This window comes from Pimephales promelas, chromosome 21 (assembly GCF_988280905.1).
Source record: "Pimephales promelas chromosome 21, fPimPro1.hap1.1, whole genome shotgun sequence".
NCBI lineage: Eukaryota > Metazoa > Chordata > Actinopteri > Cypriniformes > Leuciscidae > Pimephales > Pimephales promelas.
Window position 1 is genome coordinate 7702475 of NC_142789.1, and position 21435 is coordinate 7723909.

At 37.7% G+C, this 21435-nt stretch overlaps 1 protein-coding gene across 33 annotated transcripts in view; it reads left to right on the top strand.

Moving 5' to 3' along the window:
• adgrl2a (adhesion G protein-coupled receptor L2a) overlaps positions 1-21435 on the top strand; it is a 113832-nt gene that overhangs the window by 69899 nt on the left and 22498 nt on the right. For 25 of the 33 annotated variants that reach the window (XR_016148647.1, XR_005618633.2, XR_005618634.2 and 22 more), the window contains 10 exons: positions 410-1210; positions 9462-9755; positions 10209-10312; positions 10836-11021; positions 15164-15202; positions 16743-16926; positions 17882-18004; positions 18564-18769; positions 19499-19672; positions 20455-20664. Coding sequence is in view for 29 of the 33 variants with exons in the window: in XM_039653566.2 (XP_039509500.2) it covers positions 410-1210; positions 9462-9755; positions 10209-10312; positions 10836-11021; positions 15164-15202; positions 16743-16926; positions 17882-18004; positions 18564-18769; positions 19499-19672; positions 20455-20664 (2321 nt within the window). In the remaining 4 variants the exon portion in view is untranslated. The remainder of the gene's footprint in view (positions 1-409; positions 1211-9461; positions 9756-10208; positions 10313-10835; positions 11022-15163; positions 15203-16742; positions 16927-17881; positions 18005-18563; positions 18770-19498; positions 19673-20454; positions 20665-21435) is intronic. The other 8 variants (XM_089125262.1, XM_089125269.1, XM_089125270.1 and 5 more) reach the window with 1 other exon arrangement.

The following is a 21435-nucleotide window of genomic DNA, read 5'->3' on the forward strand; positions in this document are numbered from 1 at the left end:
TCAAGCCTTATTTAGTCGTCTGCTTTTATTTGCAGGGCAGATTTGTCGTATTCCTTCCTTTTTTTCCCTTTGTGTTTGGTTGTGGTTTGATTTTTCCATCACTCCCCTTCAGTATGTCCAAGCAGCAGTGAGCCGAAACTGTTTGCTTATGGACACAGAAAAACTGTGTTTGCTTCCGTTTAAGCCTCAATAACCTTCAGATGCAGATTCTTCGCACCTTTTACTGCTTGTGAATGTGGGTAGCTGTTAGACCTCTTAGTGTGTTTTTTTTTTCTGTTTTCACCGACTACCCAGTTATCAAGAGTGATGTAGAGTCAGAAGGCACTTTGCCCTCTGCTTTCAACTACAGTAGTTTGATCTGTGTAAGCTTACGTTTGACTGTTTTCTGCTCTGTTCTTCCCATCACTAGTTTTTGTTTGTCCCGGAACTCTGAAAGCGGTTGGAGATCCGTCGTTTCTGTACGAGGCGGAACAACAAGCGGGGTCATGGTGCAAAGACCCCCTCCAAGCAGGAGACAAGGTTTATTTCATGCCCTGGACCCCTTACAGAACAGACACACTCATTGAGTACAACTCGCTCGACGACTTTCAAAACTCTCGGCAGACCACGACGTATAAACTCCCCCATCGGGTCGACGGCACAGGATTTGTTGTATACGATGGCGCGGTGTTTTTCAACAAGGAGAGGACTCGTAACATTGTCAAATTTGACCTTCGGACCAGAATCAAAAGTGGGGAGGCTATCATAAATAATGCAAATTATCATGACACCTCGCCTTACAAGTGGGGTGGGAAAACAGACATCGACTTGGCGGTGGATGAAAATGGTCTTTGGGTGATCTATGCCACTGAGCAGAACAACGGTATGATGGTGATCAGTCAGCTCAACCCCTACACCCTTCGCTTCGAGGCGACCTGGGAGACCACCTACGACAAGCGATCAGCCTCCAATGCTTTCATGATCTGCGGGGTTCTGTACGTTGTCCGATCCACCTATGAAGACAACGAGAGCGAGGTTAGTAAGAGCCTGATCGACTACATGTACAACACCAAACAGAACCGAGGCGAATACGTCGACATCCACTTCCCCAACCAGTACCAGTACATCGCCGCTGTGGAATACAACCCCCGAGACAACCAGCTCTATGTGTGGAATAACTTCTACATCCTGCGGTACAATCTGGTGTTTGGACCACCTGATCCAGCTCACGGTAAGCTCCGTCTTGAATCCGTCTTGACAAACACACACACACACACACACACATACACACAGTCCCTCTGGATATCTGTTTAAGTGGTCGTGAGATTTCAGCCACTGAGTTGGTATTCCTCTGGCACCCGAGTCTGTGTGTCAAATGTCACGGATGACTGATTTTTAATTTCAGATTTAATATGTGCTTGATGTATTCCGGAAACCTTTCCCGAGTGCAAGCAACATCTCAGAGTGAAGTGGTGGGTCTCAGCAGTAAACAACATCATAGGCGTTGTTAGCATATAATAAGAGACGCATCCCTTGGGGTTTAAGACAGAGCCATCCCTCCCCGGTGTTTAGACACTTGGGGCTAAACTCCCTCTCACTCTCTCACTGAGAAGGGTTCCACTTCCCTCATTGGTAAAGGGTTACCTGTCTGGACAGGTACGTCGGCAGCCTTGCGGCAACAGTGGCTCGCCCCCAACAGAGCGCATCCCGTTCCCTAACCAGCTCAAAACAAACAACTTACACATTTGCTCGCAGGCCTCTCAATGTGTCTGAGCTGAGAGATGAGAGATGGCTCTCCATTGAGACCGGATCAGTCCCGAAGGTCACGTCACCACAGCCTGCTTTTAATTTAGCTGTCAAGAGCTGGGAGAAGATGGCCACACTATGTGTCAGATCATCTTTACATTGAAGAAATAATAACTGTAATTACCATAATCCCGTCTCAGTCTAGAGGCCGAGATTCTTGCATTGCTCCAGAAAGACTTGGCTAAGCATAGAGGTCAAACAACTTTACGCAGATTAAGATTAAGGGCTTAAGAATTTAAAATATGAGTGTCTTTCTTCAGCTGAGACCAGCGGTGTTTACCTTACTGATGAATCTGCTTGTGCTGACACTGAACGCAGTAACTGTACCCAGGGCAATTGTGAAACTATAGGTGAAACTTCCAAGTGTACTTTGCAAAAAAGTATTTAAAAAAAAACAAACAAACAAACAAAAAAAAAAACATTGTTGGCTGCTTATAGCATCCAAAAGAACTTAAAAGGTGCATCAATAACCAGCCATCATAGGTGTGCTTCTGGTTTGAAGGCTGCAGTTTTTTTAACTGACACAAATGTCAAGGCAGCATCAAGCTTTATGAAAAAAAAAAAAAAAAAAATCAATAAAAAAAGATAATGTATGAATTGACGGAAATGTTTTATTATATAAATTATAAATTGTTAATTATTATTATAAATTATAAATACACACAGTTTTAGTTTATTGACTCAACACCAGAGTCGAAAAAATAAAACATAAAACAAATAACAGAATAAAACAAATTTTACCCAACAATAAAATAGTAAATAGTAAAGTATTATACAGCAAATTACTCCAGCCCATTGACTGTTTTAAAAAGATACGTGTCTAATAAGATTGCTTAAATGATTTAAAAACCTGAAGTGAATTAGCAGATTGTATATACAACTGCAAATTATTCCATATTCTCGGTTCTACCACAGAAAATGTTAGATTGGCCTTGAGTTTCAAGCATTGGTATCAACAACAGCAAAGTATTCGATGACTTTAAAGACCTATTGGTCTGATGGTAGGGCAGAAGATCAATCAAGTATATTTATATAGCGCTTTTCACAATATAGATTGCATCAAGGCAGCTTCACAGTATCAATCAAAACATAACAATGTTCGTTTCTTAGTGGAAAAACTTCCACATTTGGTAGAGATGATCAATGGTATTAATGATTTGTTAATTAATTTGAATATCCCCAACTATCAGACAGGTAGGATGGTGTCAAGCCTACCAGTGACCTCTACACAAACAACAATACCTTAAACTGAATTCTAAACTCAATAGGAAGCCAATGCAAACGAATCAAAACAGGAGTAATACTTTCCCTCGTTCTAGTCCCATTTAAGAGTCTGGCTGCCACATTTTACAAGGCGAGTGAAACTAGATTAAACAACAATACCTTAAATGAATTCTAAACTCAAAAGGAAGCCAATGCAAACGAATCAAAACAGGAGTAATACTTTCCCTCGTTCTAGTCCCAGTTAAGAGTCTGGCTGCCACATTTTACAAGGCGAGTGAAACTAGATTAAATAATCGCTAAAAACAATGAGTTTCAGTAGTACAGTCCAGTCAATAAATTCATTAATAGAATATTTTATTTTAACAATCAGCCTGAACTAATTGTTTATTTATATTTTAAATGTAAGAGCCGTGTCAAAAAAGATGGATAGATTCCGTGCATGAGTACCAACAAAGTTGGTCACAGGAATAAGACATTTTGAGAAGATGTTTGCACATTCATGCCAGCAAAAAAACATCATAAAGTCATTTGATTGAAAAAAATAATTTAATATAATAAAACTTCACCCAAACAATCCAACTGTGACTGAAGAGATATTTCATCTGGTTTCTTTGGAAGATAAATCTGTATAACATTTGCATAAAAAAATATATATAAAAGCTCATGCTTATGAAATATCTTGGCCAAAGGAAGAAGATAGAGGGAAAACAAGACAGGGCCTAAAACGGAACCCTGATGTACACCACATGTTCATGCAACAGAGAAAGAAGTATAGTTTTCAATGGCTAAAGAAAAAAAAATCTCCCCTAAAGTTAGGATGAGAACCAAATTAAGCTTAGTTCCCTAAGCCTAAGTCCATAAAAAATATTGCCCAAAGTACTGTGTTAAATGAAGCGATTTTCTTGTGTTTTGATTTCGTTTTTGATTTACCCGTATTTTGAGATATGTATTGCATTGTGCTGTGTTGTGTTTTAGGGTTAAATAAAATGTCCATAAACCTAACGGATAATGACTGTTCATTGTATATTTAATTGATTTTTGAGAAAAAAAGTTATATTAAAAAGTTATATCAATTTAATTTACCCAATATTTGTAAGTGATGTTTATTTTTGTGCATTATTGCATTAGAACATTAACTACAAACTATATAGAAATGAATTGTAAATTGAGTCTTACATGCGCCTCACATGAGGAATGCTATTTTTTTTTTCCCTCGCAGATCGTTCACTTATGAGCTTCAATTTCAGTTAAGACACTGCTTTAAAATGTGTCTATATAGACCGTATACAGAAAGGCTTTGGAACAGAGCCAAAACACCTATTGGAAGGCTGTTATGACATTTGTAATCATATTACTATCTGCACTACTTAATATATAAGACTTATTTTGGGGATCAGTATACCATCTGAATCATTTCCAGCATGTGCTAGCAGCTTTGCTTTAGCCTGAAGCAATTGCTAACACTGAATTAAAACCAACGAAGAAATTCATCCCTGCACAAGCAAGCAATTAAGTAAGAAATATCAACTCAATATCACTTCAGGTTCAAAGTATTAGGGGCTTAAATATGAAATTCATTGAACATTTCTCTAGGGTGTTACCTTGGAGGGTTCAAATCTTTCATTAAGGAAATGTTATCACATTGTTACCACAATGTATCCACTTGTGGTTCACACTTATGCGATGTGGCTGATTGAATATGCCCGTGTATGTTCTGCCTCTCTTTTTTAGCGGCCTGTAAAGGAAGTAATTAGCTCTACAATCAGTGCTGATGAAGGACAAAAACATGCTAATTTCACTAGCATTAGCTCCTGTGCGGTGCGCGGGTTGAATAATACCCCACCTTCCCCCCCATACCCACTTGAATCTAATCTGCCATCATTTGTATACTGATGTGTTTTCTCTATTTTAGATGTGGTTATTATCTCATCATCTCAATAATCAGCTCACTCACACAGCCGTCAGAGTTGAGCTCTGTAGAGTTGATGTTTGCTCCACTTTACTTTGATAGCTGTGAAATTACCTTGATTTTGACACACTGGTACAACGGACCATTAGAGTATACAACATGATAAGGCCTCTCCTTTATGGAGCGATTCTGAGATTAATTGTCTGGCTATTTAGAGAAAATCACATTCCTGGCTTATACAGTCTTGACGTTTGAAATTTGGAATAAAATCTAGTCCACTTTGCAATTTATTCAAGAACTGCCTATTTCGAAAGGAAGAGACAATATCAAAATGTAAAGCCAACAACATTTTTTTGTTTGTTTTTATGTTCTATTTAGGGACAGGTTAATTTTAAATAACTATTACCTTTATAATAGATTAATTTGAAATAAATAAATAACTAGAAAAACAAAAGAAAAACTCTACAGAGTGTGCTGAAAAATATATCAGATTTATAACAGATCAGATTATGCCATTAGATGTATTTGATTCAGAAAACCATAATTCCAGTTCTGCTTGTGTACAGTATATATCTAGTTTACTTGATGCAACTAGCAGAAATACTCCAATATCACATCTGTAACTACATCAATGACAGAAGAAGGTCAGTATTAACTGTCGCTTATTCGTTTGTCGCTGTTTGGCTTAATTAGTGTTATTAATTTAGAAATTAAACTCTTTCGTTTTGCTCAGACCGTAATGATCGCATTATTCTGGCTGGTTTTTTAAGCTGTGCGTGAAAGGATAGCTCTCCTATGCTTCTCTATATTTGTTAGAAAAGTCAAAAATAACATTTTGTTGAATGACCAGTGAAAGAAGCACTTTAACCTTCTGAAAATGTTGGTCGGCTATCTCAGGAGATCAAACACAATATTATAAGTTTAATTTTCTGTAAATTTTCAATGGAATATTCTATTTAATTTTATTATTGTTGTGTATTTTACTTTCTGGCAATAAATATTAAATATAATGTTTAAATGTATAAAATATTATGTATTTGTTCAATGTATACCACACACCTGCCAGAATACTTGATTGGTTGCTTGTTTGCTGGCTTGATAGATTGTTGCTTCATGTTGAATGCACGCATAACATATTAGTGTGATATCTCATAAAAAATCTAAATGGCATCATATGTGCCATTTGTTGAAAGATAAAATGATTAAAACTAGCAGCATATTCACACTGGGATCATAATAGGGAATCATCTTGATTTGAAAGAGACAGACAGCATTTATATTTGCCATCTGAATCGGGGTGGAAAACGCACATTACCCTGCTTGCCACTTAATCTCATTTTTGCTCGTCATTAATGGAATTAGTTTGACACTGATTGTGATAATTGCCATGTGATATTACACTGCTGATGGTTTGCAAAATGTATGCAGAGCCTGCTCTACTCCCGCCTGCAAAAATCCTGTTTTGTGTTTAGAAGACCACTAATGGATTTGGCTTTATTTTAGGCTCACTTCTACTTGCAACTGGAGAGATTGTTCTGTGGCCTCTATTTTTGTTAAAGACCTAGTTAAAAATGATCACTTTTGATATCACTGCTACAAAATCTATTAGATGCCAATTTTCACCTTGCGAGCTTCACCTTCTCTCTTTGCCCACACACCTCAATCTGTGTCTAGCCCATTTACTCTTGTCACCAGCCCTCCCACATTTAGCTCCTCCCAAGATAATCAAATCCCACCCCTCCCCCAGTTAATTCTCATTTAGCCCCTCCCACATGCATATTATAACTTCATTAAGCCCATTTCCTTTATTAGTCTCCCTCTCTCTCTCTCTCTCTCTCTCTCTCTTTATTTTTTTTTTCTTCTCACGCTGAAAATTTTGTCTGGTAAGTGTGTGTTTTCTGAATTTGCCTACATTTTCAGGACCGGCCAACACATTTTAATAAACATAGAAATGTTTATTTGGGTGTTTGGGTTAGGGAAAGGTTTAAGAAAGTATTACTAGCTCAATGTAAAAAACAAAATAAGTTACTGGAAATTGCCCACCATAGTAGAGCTAGTACGTGGGGACTTATTAGCACAACTTAATTTTAATATTTGGTTTGAAATTGTTCTTCGCTCTGTTGCAAAGATAATATTTCTTCTTTTTTGACATTGAACTGAAGGTTCCTTTGAGCTTAATGGGAGTCAGACACATTTCCATTACAGCACTGCAGACGTACTTATCTTAAGAGAAACTGCATTTGTCACAACAAAGAGAAAATTAATACCGCTACCCATAAATCAGATTTCAAAGGTGTTCTGTAAAATAATAACATACATCTAAGGTGCTATGAGACAGCTGATTAAGTATTCATTTACTCCTTGCATGTTCAGTGTTGAAGGACACAGCACAATCCACACTGAAATTAAACCTGAAGCACAAAGGACAATAGTGTCATATATCTTTCACAAAAAAGTGCCATTGTACTAAGATGCTTTCCCCCAAGCATAGTGTGATACTACTGTTTCTATGCATTACATTATTTGGACATATGTACCAATATTCCTTGAAGTACCATGCACACCATGGTACATATGTTAATCATTCAGTATTATGGTACATGCAAAGTATATCTAAGTACTATCAGCCCGTTCTCATCCTTTATGCAAAAACGGCGCTATACTACACACATGGCACCCTTTATCGTTAATATAACACGCGAACCCAAGACGTCATAAATCCTTTAGCGTGAATATGACACGCAGACCCTACCCCACACCTAAACTTAGCCCTCACAGCGCGTGTTAACAATAACGGGTGCCATGTGTGTAGTATAGCGCCGTTTTTGCATATAGCGTTCTATATGACGTTAAAGGATGATAATGCGTTGATGGTTCTATAGCAACGACAGCCATGGGAAAATTGGTACGAATTTTACTATTAATAATAAAAGATAAGCTGTGCATTATAAATGTCAGGAATGTATCTTTATTGACTCATTCTTTTTATAGATATGATTTAAATGCTGAAATATGAGGTTTATCTTTATATAAAACTTTTTTGTGTTAACCTTTTTTAAAGTTTAGTAGGTAAGATGAAAGACACTCCTTTAAAACAAATCTTTAATGTTATTAACTTGGTGAATTGACACTGTGTATTAAGCTTTTTGAACAAGATTCTGTGATCATTTTGGTCACTATATTCTATATTATTTAATGCTTTTCATAATGATCAACTAAAATCAACTTTAATTATGAGTTTTTACAGTAGCCTATAATATGCAAAGTATTTTTTTTCAGGGGGGCGCTCGAAGGGGGTCTCGCCCTGGGTGTAATTCAAAGTAGAACCGCCACTAGTTGGTACTATCTGATATCTAAAGACACCTATAAAGATTCTAAAATGCTTTATAGAACAGTCTCGGCTTTTTAGTACTTACTACAAATTATAGTAAAGTATAATAAATGAAGTGTGTATTAGATCAAAAATACTTGCACATAGCTGTATTAATGATGTCTTCTTTTGGAATGATCAGTGGGTCTGACTGGTCTGATCAGTTGGCAAATTGTCTGTTCTCTTTCTTAATATTCTCAGTACACATTATTCTGCATGAACAACTTTTTTTGGATCACATAACCTGAGCATTAATAATGTTACCTAATAGGCAAATAGTTATGGCTACAGATATAGTAAAATGGGTTGCAAATTTGGTTTCCTGTTGACTTTAACAGGCTTCTATCACGTAGTTTAATTCTGGAAGATTGAGCTAAAGCTTGTTTTACAGCCATCATGACAAACTGACAGAATCTGAAGTGAAAACCCAACGATAGCATGCCAGTCATGCCAACCGTGTCAAAACTCGCACACATGGATGAAAGCAGTAAAGATGGGGGGTCTACAGGTAGAGACATTGCAATTGTTTGTGCTCAGTTTTTATCTGAACCTGAGCTCTGGCTGGCCAGTTGAGACTAATTCTCAGTAGGTCACATCTAACCTCAAAAAGAATGCCAATGCAAAAGAACCAATGCAAGGTTCTTCTAAAGGAAAAAAAACAATGCAAACTGCAAATAATTTTGAGTTATCTGGGACTCTTTAGTTCACATATGAATGTCTTTCTGGTTACCATTATGTAACTTTCTAGGCAGAAAAAATTTAATAACGTTTTGTTAAATGTGGCCTGCAAACTTTCCCCAGTTTACTCTGATATGTGTACCATGTTTTTTCTCGACTGTGGCAAGATTATGAAATATAGAGACAGGAAAAAAGAAAGAGAGGGTGAGAGAAAATATACTGTATGTTCAAACAACTAAGTGATTCAGCTTTTAAATAAGCTCTTGAGATATCAGAGTTTAAAGGTTGTGTAGGCAAGCTGAATATTTTATTTCATAATTAATTATATTTCATTAAGCGTTATACAGTGAGAATTATATATCAGGATAAAAAAAATATGCTGTATTTTTCTCCAGGTTTGATAAGACAACAAATGTTCAAGCAATAATAAACACAACAACCAAAACATCATAATTTGTGCCAAAATAAACAAATTTTACTCATTATTCTTTTTAGCACCACCCAGCCCAGAAGCATCCACAACACCAAAGTTACTAAAACCAACAACCACTACAACAACCACTACTCAGCCGAGAGGTCAAGTGACTACTGTTACCACTACAGGGACCAGAGCTGTTAATAAGACACCCAAATCACCAGCTGTACTTCCCCAAACCACCACACCACCGTCTCTGGAGTCTTTCCCTCCACCTGAGCGCTTCTGTGAGAGCGTAGAGCTTAGGGAGATACTGTGGCCGCAGACGCAGAGGGGCATGCTTGTGGAACGACCCTGCCCCAAAGGAACTCGAGGTGGGTGCATGTACCTGGTGAAGTGTAACACACTGCAGTTCTCTGCTCGGGGCTCTTTGAATTGCTATAAGTCACCCACAAGTTATTTTGATAAGCGTTTTTGCCGATAGGCAAAGAGAAATGTGTCTATTCTCTTAGGATCGACTTCATCCACATTTAAATAAAGCGAGAAAGCCTTGAGAGGCCAAGCGTTACTGTGATTTTACCGCATCTGGTTAACAAATGTGTTTACTACAATTATATGTTGATAATAATAATCAACAATAGTTAATGTCCATGTATTTATTTATTGGTAAGTAGCCACGTAATAATCAAAATGATACAGTCAGTTGGTCCTTATTGATAATTTCAAATTGGAAAGATAAAAAAACAAATACTATTTCAGAGCTTGAGCAATATTGTAATTGCATACAAAAGACTATTAGTGTAAATGCATGTCCTTTTTTTAAACAGGCACTGCATCCTACCTATGTGTTCTCTCCACCGGGACCTGGAACCCAAAAGGCCCAGATCTGAGCAACTGTACTTCCCACTGGGTGAATCAAGTTGCTCAAAAGGTTTGTAGTTCCAGAACATTTCTGTCCTCGCAGAATGAGGAGGCAATTTTTTAGAGCATAACATCATAAAAATAAAATACCCTCCAGTGCCATATTTTGGAGCTCATTCTTTCTGTTATCACTTGTTAAGACGAAGACTCACAGCTTTCAAACATCCAAGAGGGATCCTACAGATTGATCTGGTGCACATTTCAGTGTGTTCTTTTGTGTTAATGTGAGATGCTACCTGTAAATAGAATGGATGTGCACAATGGGACGTCAAACTTCCTACAGTACACCCACAAAAAAAATTATAATAATAATAAATATATAAATAAAATGAACTAAAGTTGCAGAAATGCCTTATAGCCATTGAAACGCAGGAAGTGTTTCCAAATGCTCTTCCAAAGTGTTAGCTGCTATTACTCGCGGGGGCTGTTGCTGAATCAGCATGGTGATGTCATAATGGGAGTCAAGAGTCTCGTAGATACAAAATGATATTTTTCAGAGCCATGCTGTGAGGTTAATTTGTGTAATCTCTCAGATCCGGAGTGGGGAAAATGCAGCCAACCTGGCGAACGAGCTGGCCAAACATACCAAAGGACCCATTTTTGCCGGTGACATTAGCTCTACCATGAGGCTCATGGAGCAGCTGGTGGATATTCTAGACGCTCAGTTACAGGAACTGCGACCCAGCGAGAAAGACTCCACCGGCCGCAGCTTCAATAAGGTATTAACAAGATTTCATTTTCAACATGATTTTTTTAATAAGCGGCAGCATGCCTTGGTCTCTTTCAGAGGCACTTTGCTTTAAGGACACTTGACTGTTAAACAGCATCAAACTCATTTTGTCACACCCCATTGTGCTTTTAGAGAATCAAAAATAGAATAAATGCACTGACCGAAGCGAATCCCTCCCAAGCCATCCGAAATAGTTTGTCTAATTAGAATTAGTGTGTCTCAAATCACATGTGTGCATCCGTACATGAATTTGTAACTAATATAACTTGTTGTGTAACAGAAGATGACGTGTTTGAAGCTGCCGCAGCAGTTTTTAAATGCATAAAATGTATGACAAGGTAGAAATGAGAGAGGGATAAAAAGATTAAGAAATAATGAATATTTAGGCAATGTATTTAGATGCAAACACAAACGGTACGTGACGAGGCTGTGGTTTCACGGCACAATTATATAACGTGGCAATATGTCCTAATATTAACGCACCGACTTAACGCACACTTGTATTTTCACTTCACCAGAATAGTACATATTTTAGTGCATTTTACAAGTATGCTAATTAGAATGCAGCCACAGCAACTTTCTGAAAGTAGGTCACAAGGAAATGAATGAAGCCAGTTATCAGTTTAAAAAAAAAAAAGATCACTGGATTTATATAAAACCTTTGTATTGCTTTTAAAATCCATATGTAAGACCACTTTATGTTCTTAACCCTTCTGGTTACTGGCCGATATGGAACATTTACTTCAATCACAAGTGATCAGCTTTGGGCATACATTCATCAAACATGAGTTTTAAAGATGCATGGCTCTATTCAGCAAGGCTTCTGAGCTTATATTTAATAGAAATCACTTGTTGGGGTTTGATATTAGTTGTTAAATGAATCATTTATTCAGAAACCCATTCCAAATCCATAAAACTTTTGTTCACAAATAAAGATACGTTAATAAAAACAAAGATTTCTGTCCTTCCATTGAACTAAATTACAGATGAATCTAGTCCTCTGAAGGGACATGGCCACTTTATAAGATGACCATCTTTAATTTAGGATTTTATTCACATATAAACATTGATCAGTGGACATAAATAGAGGACATTAAATATGACCAATCGCAGCTCAACATGCAACATTGGTTCTTGCACACCAAGCAAGTATATTTGAACTTAAGTTAATCATATTTCATGTGATATTTGTATATATTTATGTATGTAGCATACATTTTTTATCTAGCATGTATTTTTAATAAAACTTAAGACATTTCTGTTTCCCTTTCAAAGTGGAACTCTACACTGCATCTGATCAGATGCAATGGGGAACACCATCAGCGTGACTGAGGCACGTGTTTAAACATGACATTTTTACTGGCGGACGACAGTCCATGACAGTCCGTTTGTTTGTGTTAGCACGTGTGAAGGGGATTATTTTGGAAATGCACTCAGGCAAGCATTTTAGGTCCTAGTTTTTTTTGACACCAGATGACACATGACCTTTAGGTTTTCTGTTTGGGTGAGGAGAGTGCATATTCAATTCTTGAGGGTGGTAAATGTGCCCATTGTGAGAAATCCGAGATGAAGAAGCTCCATTTGTGCCTCTTTTTTTTCGAGGGAAAAGGGACAAGCATCTGTACCCCTTAGCTTGGTTCCGGACGTTGGTGAATCGGACGTTGGTGACATGGTGAGCTTGTTGGGATCGCAGGTTCGAGTTGACTGAGAAATACCATAGAGGCATGTAGTTATGGCTCACTATTAGACTAGATCTGGTTTGGAGTTACAAAAGGCAGTAAGTCACTCATGGATAACTCAATGAGTGATTCTTCTCAGGCCATAAACGTCTTGCTCCAATGAGCCTTCCATTTCTACCCAATCTTCACGCTGAGGTGGAGAGTTCTTGGAAGAGACATATGAAGAGCATGTTCCTTGATGCACCGATCTCGCCTTCAAAGATTTTTTCGGCATGTCGGTTGGCGGGCTTTTAGGAAAATTAGGTGCAAGTCCAAATCTCCTCCTCCTTCAAGGATTAGAGGGGGCTAGACGCTAGGTATGAGAAGGCAAGATCTGAGGGAAGTAATTGAAAGAAGAGTTAGTCGACAATGTCGAATCACTGAGGAGAAAAAAAAAACACGTTTCCTCCTTTCCTGTTCCCCTCCCTTCTTTTTCTGTCTTTAACTGTGGACTGCGCTAATTGTCTTAGTACAGGCTGTAGAAGGTCCTAGATGAGTATGGTGAGGGTTGAAGCAGCCTTGCTTAGCTTCCTTATGGCTACCTTTAAGACGCTTAACAGCTCCCATTGGTATGCTGTTCTTCGGGGTTTAGCGTAGACAGAAACCTCAACCATTTCTGAGGGTCTTAAAGTAGGGTATTTGACCGATCTTTAAGAACTGACATGACAATTCTGTGACCCAGTGTGCGTCACAGTGTGAGTCATTTAGGCTATGCTCATTGTGGTAGTGCATAGACACCGAATTTGTTCCCTATAGTCTCTGTTTAAATGCAGTGTAGCGTTCCACTTCGAAAGTGAATGACAGGTTGCGACTGTAACCATGGTTATCTGGGAAGGGGAACGAGACATTGCATCTCATTGCCATGTTTTAGCCTTGCCTGCACATCTCCTGAAGACAAAGAAATTGATGACGTACATTGCAGGCTCCATCTTGTACTCACGGGTGCTCTGGAAGTGACGTCATAGACTGTCGTCTGCTAATACAATTGTTGTGTTTAAACGTATGCTTGAGACACTGGAATACCCTATAGCATCTGATAAGACACAGTGTCTCGTTGCCCTTCTCAGAGAACCTTGGTTACAGTCACAACCCATCCTTCTCCATTAAAAGTTTCAAGCTTTAAGTTTACCATATATTTTTCTTAATACAAAGAAAAATCTAAGAAATGGGTGAAGGTGAGAGCATATGAAGAGTTCAGATGCAAAAGCCTCTAAATGCCATTTAAAATTTTCTTCTAGAATGATAATTTTTATCAAGCTTGTATATTTAAGTTCAGTGATTTCACTTAAATGGCAATGATAATTACCTATTAATTGTTATTTAAGTGAAATTACTGAACTTAAATATACAAGTTTGATAAAAAATCATCATTGAAGAAGAAAATTTCAAATGGCATTTAGAGGCTTTTGCATCTGAACTCTTCATATGTCAACTCAAGTAGCTAAAACAAAGGCTGTACTCACTAGGGGAACATATTTTGCATATCCCCTATTTCTGAACTCAAGCCCTAACCATATCCTGAAGTTCCTGCATTAAATCATAACCTAAACCACTATTCATTACGCCAACACTAATGCAAACTTTGAAATACTAAACCTAAACTTTACTTTTAACTTTTTTTTATTTTTTGCTTCTAACCTCCAACTCTATCCAACCCCAACCCCTTCTTTTAGTTCAGATTTAGTTCAACTTTGATCCACAATCACCAGCCCATTTTTTTTTTTTTTCCTGACCATAAACTCTGTTATCTAACCTGGATATTAACCTTTGGCTCTAACAAAGCTTTTCAAGCCCAACCACTATTTCTAACCCTCAGCTTTACTCCTAACCTACAACCCTATCCAATCCCAACCCCTTCTCTTAGCTAAGCTTCCAACTCCAAATGCCAACCCCGATCTCGATCTTATTGAGTTGAACCACACCTTGATTTAGACAATATGCATGTGCATATTGTTTAGCATATGTTTTGCATAGGACTCATCTACCTTTTAATTTCTATTACTAACCATCACCTTTACTCGCAACCTCTACCTCAGCTTTCACATTCATTCCCCAACCCTGATCAATCCACACAGTGTGTAAACCACACATTGATTTAGGCAATCTATGTCTGCATATTGTTTTGCATATGTTTCATTTCCATACTTCAGATGGTTAATGAGTTGCGGATTCTTTTTTTAACTTGGCAAGTTTTGAAATCACCAGACTATATTGATGTTCTCAAAGCAATGCCACTCTGTACACCCTTACATTCATTCGTTACATGATTTCATCATAGCAGATCCAACTGCTATACTGTGTTTCTGAAGTTTTTGTGCATTGGAGAACCCATTAGTATACCATCAACCTTTCTAACTGTGTTTCTTTGGTCTGTTTTTGTTCTTGTGTATGTCCTCTCTCTCAAATGAAAAAGCTTCAAAAGCGAGAAAGGACGTGCAGGGCGTATATGAAGGTATATCTGTGCTACGCTACTATGGTCTTCACTTGTTTCTGTACTCTCTTCTCTTCTTTTTCTGCTATTGTTTCTCAGCATGGTCCTGTGTCCCTTCATTCTCACTGTTGCCACAGCATTTCACTCCGCCAGTGTCTGTCTTCATTCCTGGGGGTTGAATATTTCAGTGGACTGGAAATTATGTGGCTGCCCAGTTCATTAGTTTTATGTGTTTGTTGTTGGTCTTTTTATTTATTTTTCAGTTTATTTAGTGTTAAAGTCAAGTGTTAATATTTGTTGCCGTGTGCTTGATTTGCAGGTTGGCGGTGCATGTGTTGTTGATGCGCTCAACTTGCTCTTATTTGTTGAAAAGGGTAGATGTAAATTTGTGGTGCTTGAAATCAATGGATTGCTACATTGGTTTTTCCACACCATCTTGAGCTGCTAAAAATTTTAGACCTACCAAACAGAAAAGATTATGTAGAGATCAGATGAAAGGCATGACTCTGTTTTGGAAAGGCAAATCTGTTTAATTAAGCAACTGTGAATACCTGGACTGTGACAACGCATATATCATCTTTTTAATTTTATTAGTGTGCGGGAGCAAAAAAAAAAAAGCTGTAAATGCACTTTATTATCATATGAGTCAGGGCGGCAAAACCAATCGCATGAACAATAATTATCAAAGAGGCGACAAGTATGAATCGATATTTTAGTCTGGTGGGCACTAGCTCTGATTGATCAGTGTGAGAATGTGAGTCTGTGAGGTGTAATTTTTGTGTGTGTGTGTGTGTGTGTGTGTGTGTGTGTGTTTGTGTCTGTGTTTTGTTAGTTCTTCTGTATAATAGAACCAAACTTTTGGGGAAGCTGTTTTATTGATATTATATGATATATTATGGAAAATATTAAGTATATCCAGCATACAGCCATTATCTTGAAGTTTTTTTATTTTTTTTAAAAGTTTTTTAGATGAAATATGTCATTTCTCTGTCATTATTTGAACCAAACTGAATTGCCTAGCGAAGGGCCTCATTGTATCAAACAGATTGTGATTCAGCTTTGTGTCACTAATGGTGCAAAAAAAAAGTCACCTCACTGTGTTAACAAGTGGCTATTTTCTTCATTTCAGATTTGTCCGTCATATTATCAAGACCTAGAGACATTATTGTGTTTTCATATTCAAAGCATGATCAAATGGATGCTCTTTGAAAATAGTGGTCTTTGCCTTCAGTTCTGATGACACAGAACAATGGTGTCTTTATCTTAAAACACACATTTATAAGGTGTCACGACTGGCAGTCTTTCTTTACAGCATATGTGTCCGTTTATGAGCTCGAAGAGCCTTTGACATTCAACCCTGCACTCCTGAGACAGACAGAGCATGTCGGGCACATTTCTGCAGTCTGTTTTTATGTGTGTCACCTGATAACTGACCTAAAACAAAGTGTGCATGTTTGCTTTCATTTGGGCACAGGCAGACAGCTGCTGATAAAGTCAAGGCTTTGACATTTGACCTTATTACAGTGGTTAGTGCTGACACAAGCGTCTCATTGGGCTGCAGGCTATCGTGGATACCGTCGACAACCTCCTCAGACCGGAGGCTCTGAAATCGTGGCGAGATATGAATACCACGGAGCAGACGCACGCCGCAACTATGTTACTGGACACCCTGGAGGAAGGAGCCTTTGTCCTTGCTGACAATTTAATGGAACCGGCCATCGTGAAAGTACCAGCCAATAATATAAGTGAGTATGAGAGATGTGCAAAACTAAGAGAACTGACAACATAAAAGGCTTATTTTGCTGCTGATCAGTTTGATTCAGCCGTGAAATTTTAATAACAGCATCCACTAACACATGGGTAGTTGACACAAAATACTTTTGGGAAGTTGACGTGTCCTGCAGTGTGGCATGCTAAACTCCATCTCGTACTATTTTAAACAGCATTTTCCTAATTCCTTTATTACTGTTATGCATGCAGCTTTTACGGCCTCATATTAATTGAGACTCTACACGGAATATTTCTACTTCATTCATTTGCCACGCCGCAGGACCTTTTAAAAATGAAGTGAAGGCAAAAATATGATTAAAAATGGTGTATAGAGACATTTTGACCAATTACACTTTCCAGGACCTATACACTTTCCCGTATACACTTTTATTTCGTATATACCTCTAGGAATAATAAAGACCAAGGACCTACCAATAAGCACTTAAATTTAGGCTTACATGAAAATAGGTCATGGGGGGAATTCGTATATACGTTACACCATATTTCAAAGTCATTATATTCAGCACAAACATGCCTCCCTCCTATATAAATGAGGTGCATTACATATTGTGCCTTATTTAGAAAAGTTATTTACAGACGATAATCGGGAATTTTTGTTGATCATGAGATCACTCATGAAGATGTGGTGTTGACAAGCTTTGAAACTTTAAAAAAAAAATAATAATAAAATGCAAGTAAAGTAAGTCATATTGCGGTAGTCTGCACTTAAAATTCAGAGTAACGTTATGCAAATTGCGTTCAGCACAGATTTTGTGGGTGCGCTTTCATTGCTAACTAATTTGCATAATTCCATTAGTGAATCGAACAACTGAGATAGTCCATGCAAATAAACCACCCCCCCCCCCCCCCCTTATTTTTTTCTCTGTTTCCACTTCGTGAACTAACATTTTGAAACATTTCTCTCTGCAGTTCTGGATGTTTACGTGCTGAGCACAGATGGGCAGGTTCAAGATTTCAGGTTTCCCCAGAGCGGCAGGGGTGGTATTTCTATCCAATTGTCTTCCAATACTGTGAAACTCAACAGTCGTAATGGTACGTTCCAGCCTACGCACACATATACGGTCATTGAACTGCGTTAGTCCAGGGAGAATAAGAACATATTAGGTCCAATTGCTCCTGTCACTATGGAGATAGAAATGTTCTCATGGTCAGAGAAAGATCTGAACATTGATGTGAACATACTGCTCAACATATGTTGTTTTCGAAAAACATAACTGGGTCTACTGTTTTTTTGTTTTTGTTTTTACTGAGGTTAGAAACTTTTGTGGGGTTTATACCTTTATGGGACTATTATGTTTCCTGGTTTACTTGGGTGAATGCAAAATTCACCACAAAATCAAATTTAAGATCATTAAAATTGAAATTTACTTTTCTTTTTTTTTATTATTTACAATAGGCAACTGAGAACTGATATTTTAAATGTCATAAGAATAATCTCACAATGCAAAATCCTACTCTCAATAAGCTTAATTATGCAAAACATTAATTTAGGGCTGAAGTAAAACCCAGATTTCTTCTTGACAGTTTTTGTGAGGCTGACTGACATAATAGACTGTAACGAGAAGTAAGGTGTGCCGTTTTCTCATTGCAGGTGTTGCCAAGTTGGTTTTTGCCCTTTATAAGAACCTGGGGCAGTTTCTAAGCACGGAGAATGCAACAATGAAGCTCGGCCACGAGGCTAACGGACGCAACCTCTCAGTGGCTGTGAATTCCGACGTCATTGCCGCCTCCATAAACAAAGAATCCAGTCGTGTATTTATATCGGAGCCTGTGATTTTCACCCTGGAGCACATCGATGTGAGTGCAAGCAATAAACAAACAAAGGGGTCGTAAAAGCAGCAGGAAAGCAAAGCAAGACAGCGAATAAAATAAAATAAAAGCAGTCTCAATTCAAACACCCTACAAGGTCACAGAGGGGTTTATTTAAGCCATCGAACATGAAATTAACAAAGTCTGAACCAATGATTATTACCAGCCTAGACCAAATTCTTAATGAAAACTAATTCGTTTGTCGACATTAGGATGTAAATGATGCAATTTCCTTTTTTTGGAGTGGAAAATTAACTCCCAGATTAGCTATACAATGCAGGATGAAATTACCAGAGGACCAATTATCATCTCGCTCTCTTTTAAAGTGTCAGGAACACTCCCAGAGGAGACCCGGCTTGATTTTTGCTCTCTATCAAAGTAATTGTGTGATTTCCACAGACATGCCTTCAAACCATTCTGCCCCCTGTTAGCACCTCATATAATCAATGGTCCCATGCTAGATTTCGCAGTCATTTAACCTTATTAGATTCTTTAGTCGTTTATGTGAGAACACACACTGCGCATTCAAAAGAGTGTTTGATATGGCCACCGTATCATTTGCGAAAGAATGAACGCCAACAGTCAGAGTGAATTACAATGCTGTTTCTCATATGTTTATGGGCGGGTGCCATTATCAGAGGGACATCTACTAAATATCAATTTATTATCATCTGCTAACTCATGAGGAATGTTTCTGTCTCCTCCTGTCGATTACAGATGCAGCATTACTATAACTCCAACTGCTCTTTCTGGAACTACTCCGAGAGAACCATGATGGGATACTGGTCCACTCAGGGTTGCAAACTCATCCACGCCAATAAAAGTCACACCACCTGCTCCTGTAGTCATCTCACCAACTTTGCGGTGCTCATGGCTCATCGAGAGCTGCTGGTAAGATGTGATCTTCATAAATATTTAAGCTTTTGTCCGTGCGTTACTGTGAAACCCAGCTGTTATAATAGACACCGCCAACACTCATTTGCTTCTCTAAGCCAAACGCTATACGAACGGATAACTTGCTGGGTTGCAGACAGCTGAAAACCGCCCTATTTAAAAGTTTTTAGTTCACTTTTAGTATTACTACATGTTTTTTCAAACAAAAACAGTTAGAATTAGTTTTAAACTGTTAAAGGTTTAAAACTGACATTTTTGTTCCACTAGTGTTGCCAAATGGAATCGCAAAATCAAAACCATATAAAGTTGTCTCATCATGAAAACCAAATGTAATGTAATTGCCAATGTGTCTCGCTGTATTATCACTTGATTTATTTTTTTTTTTTTACTTGTTTATTTTTTGGTTGTTACGTACATTATATTTTGTATATCTTCTAGACATCAAAGCCTCTTTATTTCAAAAGAGAAAGAAAAATTCTGTAACACTTTATTTTAAGGTGGCATAATTACACATTACTACACGTACTTACTATAGTAATAACAGTACATTATGCATAATTACAAGTAATTAACCCCAAGATAAACCCTAACCGTAACTCTCTAGTAAGGATATGTAGTTAATAGTACTTTATGTCAGATAATACTACTCATCTGAGTTAGTACAATGTAACTACGTCACCTCAAAATAAAGTATAACTGAAAATTGTTTTCATTAGATGCCCTTAGAGGTGATCTGCATCTAAATTTTCTCACTCCATCTCTGTTTGTTTGTTACTTAGGGTACAGATGCAGTGCAGGAGCTGTTGTTGAGCGTCATTAGTCGTGTGGGTATCGTGGTATCCCTCATCTGTCTGGCTATGAGCATCTTCACCTTCTGTTTCTTCCGTGGGCTACAGAGCGACAGGAACACAATCCACAAGAACCTATGCATCAACCTTTTCATTGCTGAGCTCATCTTCCTGATCGGAATCGACATGACGGAGCCCAGGGTAACCTTACCTTGAATGGATGTGATGTTTTCAGCTAGTCTCATGGAAATGTCTTGAGTCGTGTCCACAACATCCAAAACATTTTTTTGAAGTTCCATAGAATTGTAGCTGCATTTTGACACAATTATAGTTTTTCCGGCTTACTGGATGTTTGTGAGTCAGTAACCTGACACTTTTTGTCCAGAATTTGTTTATTTATTTACACAAAAAAATGTCAAGGTTGTTTATATATATATATATATATATATATATATATATATATATATATATATATATATATCATTAATAGTTTCATTCATATTTTTGAATACTACTAACAAGGTCCTCCCTTTTCATTTGGGCTTTACACATTTTTTTGAACATAACATCTGGGGGGATTTTCCCCCATTTAAACATAAAAGCTATACTATTACTATACATTGGCCTGGTTTCACACGCAGGGCTTAGAATAAGCCAGGATTAGGCCTTAGTTTAATTAGGACATTTAAGTAGCTTTTACAAACATGCCCTAGGATAAACAAACACATTACTAGTGTGCATCTTATGACAAAACAATGGCACAGACATATTTTTAGATATGCCAGTGGAAGTTGTGTTTGGTTAAAACAGCTCAAACATGCATTGCGGTCTAGGACTAGGCTTAAGCCTTCTTTGTGAAACCAGGGGATAATGTGTTCAGTAGGGTTCAGGTCTGGGCTTTGTTTAAGACAGTCAAATTCTTCCACACAAGTAAACCATTTCTCGTCAATTTATTTGCAAGGAGCATTATCA